We start from the raw sequence: 15,669 nt of genomic DNA on the forward strand, positions 1-15,669 counted from the left end.
GAAACTGTATTGTGTGCTCCCAAAACTAACTATAACATAAAAATTATGCATAAAAAATCCCTTCATTTTTGTCTTTGTCAACGTTAGATTGATACAAAAGCGATTTATTTTGCTCTAGCAATTTTTAGCTAGAGGCACCATACGGTCCGTCACTTCTTGTCACTTGTCATTTGGTCATCTTCAAGTCCCCACTCTACCTGGAAACATGGAGACTAACGTTGGGAGAAACCAGCAGAGTCCTGTCTGGGATTTATTTGAATAGGACGGCAAAGAGGATAAAAGACACGACAAAACTAAAATTAATACTAAAACTAAACTTAAACTAAGCATTTAGAAAAAAATGAAAACTAATAAAAACTAGCAAACCTGCTCTAAAAATGAATTAAAACTAACTGAATTACAGAAAAAAAAGTCAAAACTAAATAAATCTAAACTACAATGAAAAATCCAAAACTATTATAACCTTGATTGGAATGAGATGACAGAGCCTGTCATTTAGTCTAAATATTACCTTATACATTACACATTACATTACTTATAATGGGGGGAATTTCCAATGTCTATAAAAACATAAAATTTGGTTCAGTTCAAACTTGGCACATATATAGAGGGAACTGATATGATGACATCAGCTGGATCGATGCCAAAATAAGCTACAATATGTGTGAGGGGTGGGGTTTGTTGTGCCTGCCACCATTTGTTTTTTACTGTTTGGGGTGGTTTATAATGTTTTTTTTCTTCCCTACATGTTGAAGGTAAACAAACAGGAAATGTATTATTATCTGCATGTTGTGTTACATGTGCCGTATCAACAATAGTGAACAATTAAACACCACTTGTAGGCAATGACTGGAGAAACATATTCATGATGAACAGACATGTGCAAATTAAATATTGAATTCTTCTGGGTAAGAAAGGTCTGCAATGGAAGAAATCACCTGGATTTTACCATTTAGACATTTCTTCAGTGATTACAAAAACCCAATTAATCAAATTAATTCAATACTTGGCCCATTTGACACACTAAATACTGTTAAACTTTGTTGGAAATTGGTTTTATTGTCAGATATTCTCTTATTGGAGTCAACTGTGATGTGGCAGTGAAGCTCTACATTAATATCGCTGTGTGTCTTTGGATTGAAAGGACCTTTATTTATCACACAGCAAAGTAATTTACTGGACAAGATAAATGGCTGGAGCAGCACAAAGTGAGAAGCAGAGTGGGAGAAAATGCATTGGGAGAATCGCATTTGGCTGCCGACAACTATTTTTTTTTTTCTCTTGTTGTGATCTGTATCAGCAGGGTGCTTTGGTTCACTGGTGGTACATCATAATGTGTGGGTGTGTTGTGGTAATTGTATTTTGCGCTCAGATTGACAGATTGTGCGCCACAGTGTGTGTCCGGGACCCTTTGATGACTCCCAATAGTGTGGAACTGGACAGCATGACCCTGCACTCCTATTTCGACCAAAACGCCTGGACAAAGGGTGAGGGCTCCAGTGACTTCATAGTGTTGACTTTTGCTTTCAGGTCAGGTTTACTATTACATTCATTTAACAAAGCCAAATAATGAGCAAAAATAAATGAAAGGAAAAAGAAGTAACTTAAAACCTGTTAAACCCTGACCATATTTTCAGGGGAAAAACGCCTAAAAAGACATACCCAAAGTAAATGAAGAATTATTTCACAATAATAAGGTTCATATGGATGTTCTTGGTGTCTATGGACATTTAGAGACCTCACAGAATCTATTCCCATTGTCTAAAATATTGTACAGGGTGGGGAAGCAAAATTTACAATATTTTGAGGCAGGGATTGAAAGACAGTGTATGACCAATTAGTTTACTGAAAGTCATGAGAATTTATTTGCCACAAGAAAATTGACATAATAGAAAATGTTTTTATTCTATGTGTCCTTCTTTCTCAATAACTGCCTTCACACGCTTCCTGAAACTTGCGCAAGTGTTCCTCAAATATTCGGGTGACAACTTCTCCCATTCTTCTTTAATAGTATCTTCCAGACTTTCTCGTAATAGTTTTGCTCATAGTCATTCTCTTCTTTCCATTATAAACAGTCTTTATGGACACTCCAACTATTTTTGAAATCTCCTTTGGTGTGACGAGTGCATTCAGCAAATCACACACTCTTTGACGTTTGCTTTCCTGATTACTCATATGGGCGAAAGTTTCTGAAAAGGTATGGATAATAGTGTTAGGTATGATTATGACATCAATATATGTTTGGTTTCAAAACAATTGACGTAGCGCCTGCTGAGAAAAAACAACTAAATGTTCATTGTAAATTTTGCTTCCCCACCCTGTATCTATTACTATGCCTGAGTAAACTGTAACAAACTAAAAGAGAAATTGGAATTTTTTATCCTCGCTTGTTTTTTTTCCGGCTGGATTGACGATGATATGCATAAATTAATTGTTTGTGTTGGAGATTTTTAATAGCGTATATTTCACCCAAAAAGATTAAAAATCATGTTTGAACCTTAAAGTTTGCACTAAAATACACTTTTGATGTACTTTTATTAACATTAGGGTCTAAAATTTGAGCAAAAGTTGAAAAAAACATCCATTGTCCTGATTTATTATATTTTTATAGTAGATGAATATTAATATAATTTTTTCGGCCCGCGGGCAGGCTGATAGGGCTAAAGGGGTTTAAACTCCACTGTTAGATGAAAAAGAAATATAAGCCACTTTTACACAGAGATCCTGGAAAAAAGGTGAGATGATGATTCCACCTTTTTGCCACCTTTGACCAATTTCCACAGCCAAGCCAAAGGAGTAACAGAGGTGAGACAGGCTTGACTTTTACACATCGGACCTGTGTTCTGGAATCAAAGGGGCGGTGACGCAGCACAGCGTATAGTGTGACTTATAACTTGCACATCGGAAATACCCCAAGCATAGTGGTGTTGCTAACCTCTGCAGAGTTTTCCACTAATGTTTGCATGGATAGAGTCCTTCACCTGAAGTAACAAATGCTCACAGATCTCGGCGTCTCCCCAGTTTGACATCTTTTGGGTCATGTTGATATGTTTGTTTACTGTACACAGCCCGCGCTCATTTTTAAATCCCCCTGGCACGGGAGTTGCACACATTATTTTGCTGCTTCCAACACATCACCTTTGATGACTAAGGCTACGTTCAGACTGCAGCCAAATGTGGCCCAAATCCGAATTTTTGCCGCTATTTGACCTGTATCTGACCTGTTAAACACAGTTTGAACAGCACAAATCTGAGTTTTTCACATCCAACCCAGGCCACTTTCATATGTGGTACTAAATCCAATACATATCGGATATTTTGTAATGTGATGTCAGTCGTAACAGCCAGGTCGCATTTATCCAACCTTTACATCATTGAAATGCCAGTACAGCCCGACTGCAACACGCTTGTGAACCAGTGGTGGCTGCTCGTCTTTCAGACAGGGGAAGCTCATTGTCGGCTTACATTAAAACAAAACAAACAAACAAAAAAGTCAAGTTATTTAAACATACATTCGGCCCTCTGTTCCTTTTTAAGAAAATGCTCAGTGACCTTATCGTACCAAGTAGACGTCTTTTCCAGGGACTGGACCAGTGTCCTCTGAATGTCCAGCAGAGCTAGGCTGCTCAGATTGCCTTGGCCCATTGTGTTGTGGGTGTAAGACTTCAGCCTTTTTAAACAGATGCTCCTTTCACTCCAACCTAGCTGACAGTATGATTGATTTAACTATCTACAAAACGATATTAAAGTCGAACAAGAAATGATTAAATTATGGAACTGAAACAAGAAAATGCTGAAATTATGTTAAATTGAAACAAGGAAGTCCAATGAGTGTGTTTTATTTACAGTGGAAGAAATGAACGAGTAATTTCGTAGTGGTTTCTCTCTCCATTTCACAGCAGAATGCGCGACGGTATTAAACTGAACTGTGTCAGTGAAGGAGTAGATCTGAAAACAGCTGTCAATCAAACGGGATTCAGCCTTTCGACTGATCCTCCAATCAGCATGTGGGATTCTGGCGTCCAGCCCGGCCGAGCTCCGCCCACAGCTCCATTCACCCCCAGAGACGCCCTGCGTCCGGGGGCGGGACAACATCGTGGCATTTATCCAATTACAGTCCAGTTTTGAGGCAATGAAAAAAACTGTTCCACTCAGTCCCATTGAAGCCCAGAGACGCCCGGCATGTACAGACAAATGCACTGAGCAGAGATAGTATGAGAAAACAGCACAACGGGAATGTATGAGAAGTGAACAACATCGCGTCCGTTGATTTGTGATAAAGCTGATTTGAATGAACTCATCTTTGAGATGAACGTGTTCTAACACATTTGTAGTCAATAAAATGTCAACACAACCGAACATATTTAACCATTTGATTTTCGTAATTTTAGGGGAAGCCGGGCTTCCCTTGCAGTCTATGAGAAATCGCCACTGTTGTGAACAGATATAGGTCGCTAGAGATGAGTGTCTTGTCGTGAGTGTTAAGGAGAGGCGGTCACAGATATATTTAAACATTCTTCTTGTCATTCAAAAATTATGAATGAAGTCAGTGTAGCCGCTAACATCACTATCCCATCACTCCTGACTCCGACTCTGCATCCACATACTCCGTTGTACAGACGTAGCAGCCATTGCACCACAAAAGGCCACAGCAAAAAACCTGGCTCTCCTCTTTTTTAATCCTCTACTTAAAATTATTTGACTGTAATGGTGCTAACTTCAGTTGTAGAGAAACTTCATCAGTGCCACACACACTGATATCAGATGCCTCCATATTTACTTCTGTAAACACAGTGTGTGCTGCGTGTTCACGTATTACATCAGGACCTCTTTTGCGCATGTGGGTTGCTTCAGGGTCGCATTCAGTTCATACTGAGAACTGATAGAAGCCACATTTAATTTGTAATATGAACGAGCACACAAAAAAACTGATCTCACCCAAAAATCTGAATTGTGCAGTAAGACCTGCTGTCTGAACGTAGCCTAAATGTTCACTTACTGCCTAATATATCCATCCCACTGAAATACTAATACCATGTGTCAGTTTTCATATTGTTATGGCTGATTAGTGTAGATGTAAACATGTACTATACACCCATATCCATATCTGAACACATACTGATAAACATATATGTGCACAGAAACTTTAGCACGGTCAGTAACAACATACAACATTCACAAAACACACCATTCAGCTTTTATTTATCATTGTTCCACTAAACAGATTATTAATTAAAAGAAAATGGCTGGAGAGTAGCTGTTGTTGCCTGCTATAAGTCTTTAAGAGGTGTGAAAAAGTTTATTTCAGTAATTTCAGTAATAATTAGAGCCCGATTCATTGAGCATAGAAAAAGTCAAATGAAAAAAAGAACATTTTCTGTTTTGTAATAGATGTTGTAACTGCCATTTCAGAAAAGGAAAATGAAAGATGTTTGTGGAAAATCAAACTGTTTCGTTCATTATCACTGTTTCTTTCTGTTTTGTTTAATGGGATTTGGAATGAAGAAAGTTCTATTAGATGTGTCAGAGCATCTCTAGTAGAAGGTTTTCCCATCAGTTGGTTACTAAATCCATTTCCATTTGCTTTTAAAAACAATTCCTTCAGCTAGTAGAAGTCAGAATTTGGTAGGTAGGTTGTTTTAAATCAGATGCTACTGATTTGAAGAAAGCGGGCACATTGTTGAACTTTTGGTTATAGTCTTCCAATGCTGGAGTTAAATTGAACCTCAAAATGCGGCATAGTCATGCTTCAGTTGTGACGGTATGAATGTCACGCCTGCTGGTGTTTTATAATTAGCTTAACGTGTGATAGTGGAGAGCATATGCAAATAGACCTAATACAACACCATCAGTTTGCTGCAAATCAGCCAAATACAGAAACATGCTGTGAGTAGCACTGACGATAAAAGAAATGATTCAACTGAACCTACCTCAAGGATGTCTCAAGTCCTGAAATGGCCATTACGGAGCGATTTGGAGGAGGGTCTATGACTGAGGATGCATGAGTCTTTTCAGTGATCGGGACACATGTCTTTGATCCACGGCAGGAGCAGGACTCTAAAAGTAAAAGTTTTCCTTATTCAGATTTAGTTCAATTACTGTGTGAACTTGTGTGAGTTAAATAAAACAAGTATTGCATCTCTACATAGACTACTAGACAATCATTCCATGTTGTGAAATGCAGTCATGGAAAAAAATATTAGACCGTCAAAGTCATCAAAAACAATGTTTATGCAATCAAGTACTAACTCCTGTGTGTATCATGTGACTAAACCAGACAGAAAAGAAAACATGGAATGCCTAAAAGCACTGTTTTTGGCAGTACGATGCCATAGCTCAGTGGTTCCCAACCTTTTTTGGCTCGTGACCCCATTTTAACATCACAAATTTTTGGTGACCCCAGAAAGGAGACATTTTTTTGCTAAAATTAATTTGTTTTTGATCATATAATAGCTTGCTCTACTATGTTGCAAATAAATGCTAATTTCAGATGACATTTAGTCTATATAATGTATATTATTATGGACGGAGGCAGTAAAGCCAAGTGTAGATTACTGCACAAAGTGAGAATTTTATTTTCCTTGGTCAGAATATGTACAGTCAGTCCAGCTTGGATTTACAAGGCTGACAATTAATACTGAACAAACAAGAACTCAAACTATGAATTATGAAAGAGCTGCAGCATCTGAAACCGACCACAATGAACATTTGAAAGATAAACAGTACCACAGTGCTTCAGTTTCTGCTTCACAGATTGTCATGTCTTTTATGGATTAGGATTGTCTCTCTCAACTCATCATATATTTTTTCATTAGCAAGTTTTTCTTAATTTTTTATTAATTACTAGAAAAATTTCAGGTAACCCCATTTGAATTCCAGGCAACCCCACATGGGGTCCCGACTCCAAGGTTGAAAAACACTGCCATAGCTATTGATGTAAGAACTTAAATGATAATGATTATTATCAAGAAAACATGGAAAATGGTTAGATATCAGCTCTGAAATTAAACTCTTATGAGCTATTTTTGTTATCATTATATTTGTCCAAACAAATGTACCTTTAGTTGTACCAGGCATTAAAATGAACAAGAAGTTGAAGAAAACAAGGGTGGTCTAATAATTTTTTCTGCCACTGTAAGTTGAAATGATTAAGATTTACAAGGACTGTTCTGCTTCTGAAAATATCAGATGATGCAGTGGTTACATGGTTCATATTTTACTAGCATTTAATTTAAAAGATGACTCCAAGACAAGGATGTAATATGCTGTTACATGTTGTTTCCTTTCCTTGTCTTTAGTAGGAGGGATTGAGATTTAAAGCTAGAAGTCGAGGCGAGGAGAGGATTGGAGGATGTCTGTGTTAGAGCCACATTTTGACAGTGATTGGTCATTTCAACTGTCAATCACTTGTTTCTATAATCTCCTCACTGTGATTGGTCCAAATGTTAAAGCCTGGAACCAGATTAAACAAAAAGTGCAATAGGGTAGTTTCACCTAAATTATAATAAAATTACTCCCATCTGCCCAGTGGTACACAAAATACTGTGTTCTGGAGCTTTAACTGTGTATCTACTGTTTTTTGATCCAAAATGAAGATGTTCGTATATTTTCCTTCATCCATTAAAGCAACAAAAGTTATGTGTAGAGATCTGCTATAAATCTGAATCGCAAACACTGATGCAAGTTAATGTAAAAATAGTGCGAGTTTCCTGCAATAAATAAAAGCCTGACTCGACTTTCTCTTGACAAAGTATATTATAAACCTCATCGAGTGCCCCATTTATTAAGCATTTTCCCAGTAAGCAAGTGTGTACAAATTAATTTTTGCTGTAAAATTGACATCAAATGTAGTTGTGTAAATGTGTGAAAAATACTTCCCCCCGAGGATACATTTGTCTAACAAATCCTCCCATTTAATATCCACTGCTTTATTTTCCTCTACAAGCATTTTATGTTGAATCAATAATACAACGTTGTATCAGGTTTACTTCCTCCGGGCGAAACACAAAGAAGCGTTATTGTACAAGTTTTGTACATCCTTTCATCTGTCCTTTAACTATGCTGTTTCTGGATACTAGATATGTATTTATATATATCTTCTTTGGCAGAACTTAAAGAGGAGATGGGAGTGGCCAGCAGGTCTGTGTTTGGCATAGAGCCATCCCAGATGTCCTTGCTGTTCTTCCTCATGTATTCTGCTGCAGCTGGAGGGGTGTTGCAACTGCTGGAGAGCTCACCGGGTTGTGCTCAGGAGTCCAAGATAAAGGTACACAACAACTGTCATGAAAAAAAGAAACTACACCCTTCTTGTGTTCTATGGTTTTATACATGTATGACTTAGAGAGGGAGATATCTGGGTGCAGATGTTTTACCTGACGCACTTTTGTCTACATTTCATGAGCACTTTTTGCAGAGTTAACTTTGGAAGGTTTGACTTGTCTATGTGCTTTTTGTGTATTTGTTTTATGTATGGAAGTCTGTCTGTAACTATTTAATGTACTGCTGCCTGTCTTGGCCAGGACACTCTTGAAAAAGAGATTCTTAATCTCAGTGAGGTTTTCCTGGTTAAATAAAGGTAAAAAACAAACAAACAAAAAAAACATCAGGACAAAATAATAATAATAACAATAATAATAATAATAATAATAATAATAATAATAATAATAATAATAATAATAATAATAATAAACATATGGCCCTCCCCAGGTTCTAAAATTATTTAAATCTAACCTCAAGTGTAAACTCACAACAGATTCGACTGGGTCGTTACTTATTTAACCCTGTCATGCACAGTGGTCACTCCAGTGGACAGTTATTCTACAGTTGTCCTTTTGTATATTCATAGGTTTTACTGTTTTAGTTCCATATCAGCCAACACAGTGGACACTTATGCACCATCCCATACACTGACATTCAGACCATTACTGTAACTTTGCTGTTGTTGATAAACCGGATCTGCACTAACATGTTTGAGTGTTGAAGAGGTGGGGATTAAATAAATTAGACTTCCTCTCACTCCTTTTCGAATGTGCAAATGAAGTCATGTATATGTATAAGTTTTGTTTTTTTGTTTTTTTTCCATGACCTCTTACTACCTGTTTTATTTCTAAAGACTAAGTAAGATTATTTTGTCTTGTTGCATATTCAAAATAAACTAAACTAAAAAAACAAACAAACAAACAAAAAACAAAACAAAACAAAAAAATTGCTTGTTATTGTTGCTAAACTGTAATTAACTGGGGGTTTTTTTTAACAAAAAAGTTGGTGGGTTTTTTTTGCATATTATTTCCATGAAGTGAGTAATGACTAGTATTTGAGTTTGTAAAAATGTGAGAAAACAGCAGATTAGCAGCATTAAAAATATTTTTAATTCATAGTTTTCACATGATATATCAGTAAATCCATGTTTTTTTGCTTCAAAAATTAAACGCATGGTGTCAAGCGGACATTTTTGGAACTCCATGAAAAATAGGTTCATAAGAAAATTTTCAGTCACATTGTTTTTTTCATGCCTGAAGAGGAATAAAAACACTCAGGAAAAAAACCTTAGGGCTTTCATAATTAGTGCATGAAAGGGTTAACAAAAATGAAGCCAAAATGGCAGTGGTGTAGTGGTCCCTGGAGAAGTGGGTATATTCTTGATTTTTGCCTTTTTTTTTTTTTTTTTTTTTAATTTTTTTAAGTAATCCAGAAAAATGTCCTGTTTTAGAAACCGTGACGTCAGACTACTCTATTTAGTTTACCTAAAAATCCATCAGTAGTATTTGCTCACTATTATAAAACTATCATGCCTTGAACAGGAGCAGTTTGTAGGTTTTACTGGTCACACAACCAGCTGCATGAATGTAAATGTATTCAACATGAGGCAAACACAGGATAACGTTAGCCTTTCATAACATTAGCCTACTCACACAGTTTAACTAAAATCTCTTCTCTAAATGTACAGTCATATGGTAGTTTAAAAAAGTTTATACAAATTATAAGATTCTAGCAGTTTAAAGCAGTGACTCATTTGGAAACCACCTTAAAACTTACCTCAGCATTATGTATTCCATGAAAGTAGGTTCTCTCGATATGTGCCACTCCTTTGAAAGACATTTATTCTGTCTCTTATTCGCATTTAGAAGTGGGTATACCCAATGCTGACTGAAAAATAAGTAGGTATACACCATATACTGCCATATACCCTGGATTACACCACTGCAAAATGGAGAAGCACTGAGTGAAACAAACACACCCTTACTGTTTTCAACCTAGAATTAACAGGGTAAGTAGTGTTGCAGAACAAATACCCCTGATTTCTCATATGTAAGTAAGTGCTACCACATCCATAAAAGAAAAAGTTTTGGCCGTTTCCAACTATTCAAACTCCATTATTACTAACATCAGCAATGAGTTTAGAGAAGTAGTTGTTGCTGCCCTTCAATCTCTGAACTGTTCTAAGGCCATTTCCAAACAATCTGAAGTCTATTATTCTATAGTGAGAAAAACATTTACAAATAAAACACATTCAAGAAAGATGGAAAGTCCTTGTAAATTCACTTTAAAATCAGACCATGCTATTCTCAAAGAAATAATAATAATAAAAAAAAACCACTAAGCGCTACATGTCAGACTCTAGTTTCGCTTTACAATACACTCACCTCTAAACTCAGGTCATAAACCTATTTTCACTACGCACTTTAATGTTATTTTATTACATTTTACTTTGCACATTATAGTTTATTGTTGCATCTTACTGTTTGAACATCTAGAGTTCTTACCCAGTTCTGTTTCTATACTTAATTTATTATGTTGTCAAGCTCTGCTGAAGCTGCCCTTGGTTATGTGGAGGGTCAGGGTAGAGTTGTTCCTGTCAATGCAAAGGTGGCTGCTCTGGGGTTGTTACAATGTATAGTGTGTTTGCTTTTGTGTTATATTTTTATTGTTGTGTTCTATTTTTACCATGTGTCATGCTGCACTACAATTCCCTAGTCTGGGATCAGTAAAACCAAGCAAGCAACCAACCCACCAACCAACCAACCAACCTATCTACCTACCTACCTACCCACCCACCCAACCAACTAACCAACTAACTAAGCATATTAAGTGTTAATGACATTACCATTACAAATACTTTGAACAAGTATGGCTTGGTCTTGATGAAAGGGTTGCCAGGACAAATCTTCTTCTCTCTAAAAAAACATTACATCATGGCTTAGGTTTATAAAGCTGCATCTGAACAAACCACAAGACTTCATTGGACAGACGAGACCAAAGTGATGGTGTTTGACTGTAACAACTCCACAAAAACATAGGTATTGACCCGTTGCATGTTACGTCACGCTCTGTACGCGCTGCAAACGAGCGCCATGACGGACGGTGGAAGTGCCGGACTGCACACTTGATGGCAAACTGGCTAATATGGAATTTGAACTGAACGTTCTCATTTTTGTTCATTTTTAGCCCTGCTTTACACGTACAGTGGTCGCACACAACGGTTCCATCCTTCTTCACAGACACCCATGGTTTCAGCTGGTTCCAGACAGAGCCTGGATATGATGGACCTGACATTACAGATAGAGCAGGCTCTGTTTACGTCGATAGCACGTTAGCTCCACCAAATGCTAGGTAGGTGGCTAGACTGGGTTAACTACTATGAGCCACTATGTTCCAGTGGCTGTCGTAAGTAGCCTTCAATATTAGCTCTGTTGTAGTGGCTGCTTTTCTTTTTTTTTTTTAACCAGCTACACTGTTCTATGAAATACTGTTATTGTCATTATGTTGTGCCATATGTTCTAGTGGTGGAACTGTACATATTACTGTGTGTAGACTGTAGAAAGGCAGACACTTCAACAACAGAGCTAATACTGTAGGATATTTATGACAACCATTAACATTATTACACAGTGTTAGTTAATTACAGCTGCTTTTGGTTACAGTCTATTTGAGTTTTGATGGCATGCTGGTGAAAACATGTTAAAAACTTACACAGCTAGCTAGCTAACATTAGCTGTATCTTTCCTTTACCATTATGAGATACATTCCTCTGCCGTGAGCGCAGTACAGTGACTCAGTAATCTAACCTGAGATTAAGAACTGGAAAGCGTCCAGACTTTAGTATGCTTTTAGATCAGCACCTGTGTATGGGAACACTCCATTTAGAACAGAATGGTACAGACTCCAGTAGACTGGAGAATTTTGCTAGCTCCGTAAACACATCAGGAGGGAGAAGGGTCAGTAGCTAGCCCTGCTATCGCTAGCTTCTCCAAATAGCGTTCTTTCTGCCGTCCAGTAAGGTGAGTCACTTCGCAGGACAACTCCAAAACTTTACTTTCAGTGCTGGTAGCCATAATCCATTGCTCATTTGTTTTTTTTCTTTGTTGTGTTGCTTTTGCTGTCCACCATGGCGCTGAACCCCTAGTCACGTGATAACTGTGACGTCGGTGCAAAGGGTCAAAATCAACACAAACACCTTGTTCCAGCTGTCCAGCAAAATGGTAGTCAGGTGATATTTGTTTTAAGTTTTTTTTTTTGGTAGCCACAAGACCTGAACCCCTCACAGTCATTGAGTCGACCATAAACTCCTCTGTGGACTGCAGTGTTTAAGAGGCAGAATGTGAACAGAGCTGTTCATAAACAAATGCCCACAAATCTCAATGCACTGAAGCAATATAGGCCAATCATATGGAGAATGATTACCTCAAGTTATTGCCGCTAAAGGTGAATCTACATGTTTTTAAAACATGGGGTGTAATTAATTCTTGGCTGAATTTTTGTTAATTTTAGAACCTTGTGAGTACCGGATAATTTTATGATGTCCTGATACGTAGAACTATTATACTCACAGAGGGTGTTATTTCTTTTTCTCGTGACTCTGTATACTTTACCTCAGATTTAACAATGTCCAGCTGCTTTTATATAAATGAAACGTGCATAGAATGTCTTTCCTACATAGATAAAACTGATCAGATCCCCCAACACAGTCAGAACATCCTGTCTCGGTTTACATATCCCACCTTTGTTTTCAAATGTACTGATTTAGACTTGCATTGAATTATCCTGTCTAACCCATCCATCCTTAGTGAATGGTACAGTTCCATATTGTGAAACTTGGGGGCTGCTTTTTGTTCCCTCACAATCCTTGTATCTCTGACTGACAAACAAATACAGCCTTGGAGAAAACAGTATTAAGACTTGTGTAGCCCCACGTGCTTTAATACATTTCCCTCACTTGATTTCAGTTGCTCCATTGATTTTCTCAGTAACTGTTTCTTGAAGAAACTCTTGTCAGTGACATGAATGTACCGCTTCAATTGTGAACCAGAATAGGCTTTTTCATCGAGAAAACAAAGAGGTTTTCAATAGAGTTTTCATTCATTTTGTTTGAGTCTTTCTCAAATCTTTATTTCAGTACAAGGTCATGATGACATTCTGAAAAATACAACTTTAGCAGTACTTTAGAAATAACAGTAGTGGCTTTTCCATTGGACATCTGTGCAAAACTTTACCGATATTTACTAAATCTCGAAAAAACAGAAGTGCGTAATGTCGGTTTTTCCATTAAATCACAAATGTGATGATTAGTTTATTTATTATCGCGAGATGACACGAGAAGTCATTCCATAAACATGGTGACGAACGTAAATATGGTGTTTATTTACAGATATATTCATTATTATTATTATTATTATTATTATTATTATTATTATATATTACCCCTCTATCTCGTACTAAATTTAAAAAATGATTGGGTTTCCTGGTGTGTCCACACATACAGCGACATGTTTCTTCTTCTTTGCTTGTTGTAACGTCTGTCAACATCCGTTTTTTTAATTCACCTGACTCTAGATGCGAAAAATGGTCTTTCCATTGCAGTTTTGCGTGATATACCATTTGCGCTATGGCCGAAAAACCACCTCTTGCCAGCGCAAAAACTTTTAATCGAAAAATTACTTTTGGCAAAATTGTTTTTTTTCCATTAGGTAAATTTTTTTATGCGCAGGTTATATTTGCGCAGTTTGAGGGTCAATGGAAAAGTGACTTGTATGATACCCACAGTGTCTCGGGGCGACGCGATATTTATTTTCTGTCAACTCTCGCCTTATTTAAATAAAAGGTATCTCCTATGAATCAATAAAGACAAGGCACAAGTCAATACATACAGATTCACCAGCCCTGTAATAAAGTTAAGAGCAGAGGTACGTCTGCTTTAATTATGTATTTCTATTTTGGTGCAACGTTATACTCATACCTTGCTACATCTCAAAAGCAAATATCAGTTAACTTTTTTTACATATGTATCTGGAAGCTTTAGTTCCTTTTTCAGATTGCACTTTCTCATTCTTTTCGTGTCCAGCGTAAAACACATGACTCAAATGTGCTAATAAACTGAAGCATGAAGTGTCTCCTTTGTGTTTTGACTTTAAAATGCTCCCACGTCTTAAATTAAATGAACACTTCTTTGATTTGCTATTTGAAAAAAAAAAAAAAAGAAGATTTGCTGAAAATACACCATCACAAAGCTGAAAACTGTCCTGTTTTTCTCAGTTCATAAAAACAGACTTCATACAAATGTTTGGATTTGTCACAGGACAGTGAAATTGAACAACAAAAAAATATGTCAAGTTAAAATAATCTCGATCTCAAACATGCACAGTAGTAAAATGCAACATGAAAGAATAGAATGAATCCCAAAAAAAGGACAGGGACAGTTATACTGCCCAATGAACACTTCCTCTTCATACTTTCATAATTCCCTTTACTTACTACCTTTAATACCCTTATGTAATTGAGTTTGAAGATAACGTTTTTACATGTGATGACAGTATGTTATAGATTTTGGGTTAATTTTCTGAACAGTCTTCTTCATGATAATTGACACTCTTCTACTTGTACAACATCACTTTGCAAAAAACAAAGTTTTGGTTTCTTGACAGTGTAAAACAGGTAATACGTCAGAAAACAGAATTACTCTATATGTCTTTCCCTGCGGCCTTTACGACTATAGGTAACCTCTGTATGAATGCCTGCTCCAATAAATTTGTATGAAATTTGACTGAGAGCAAAATCAATATTTATATATTTAAAAAAAAAACAAAAAAAAAACACAGTTGTAGAAAACATTTTCTATGTAAAGCAGGGGTGTCGAACATGTGGCCCCTGGTCCAAAACCAGTCCACCAAATGGTCCAGTCCAGCCTGTGGGATGACTTTGTGAGAAGCAAAAATGACATTGAAGACTTTAAAGCAGCGTATGACTTTCCACAAACCCCAGCCATAGCCTAATGATCACTAATCCATTAGTCTTTTCATGCCTCCGCACCTTAATCACTTCCCTCTCTGTGAACAACTTCGAAGATGACTCCATCATAAACACAGTCTGCTTATTTACATAACAAACTGAAACGTCACTCGGGCTTTTCTGAAAATTTTGTCGTGAAGTGCATTGTGGGAATGGCGACCAAGCGAAAGCAGTTTCTCATAGATTTAACAAGAAAATGAGCCCGATCGCTTCAACATAAAATCATACAGTCCACCAGGGTTTTAACGAATGAGTCTAGTGGATGGAGGTAAAGAAGACATTTGGGTTCACCACTCACCAAGAGACAGCAAAATTGCTGCTGCATGGAATTCCCATTCCCACAATGCACTTTGCAACAAAATTTCTGATATAATTATATCGGAATAA

At 36.9% G+C, this 15,669-nt stretch overlaps 1 protein-coding gene across 1 annotated transcript in view; it reads left to right on the top strand.

Moving 5' to 3' along the window:
• LOC115429107 (probable flavin-containing monoamine oxidase A) overlaps nucleotides 1-15,669 on the top strand; it is a 131,335-nt gene that overhangs the window by 11,664 nt on the left and 104,002 nt on the right. The window contains exons 4-5 of the mRNA XM_030148358.1: nucleotides 1,373-1,487; nucleotides 8,109-8,266. Coding sequence (XP_030004218.1) covers nucleotides 1,373-1,487; nucleotides 8,109-8,266 — 273 coding nt within the window. The remainder of the gene's footprint in view (nucleotides 1-1,372; nucleotides 1,488-8,108; nucleotides 8,267-15,669) is intronic.

The sequence above is a fragment of the Sphaeramia orbicularis genome, chromosome 12, assembly GCF_902148855.1.
Source record: "Sphaeramia orbicularis chromosome 12, fSphaOr1.1, whole genome shotgun sequence".
Classification (NCBI taxonomy): Eukaryota; Metazoa; Chordata; class Actinopteri; order Kurtiformes; family Apogonidae; genus Sphaeramia; species Sphaeramia orbicularis.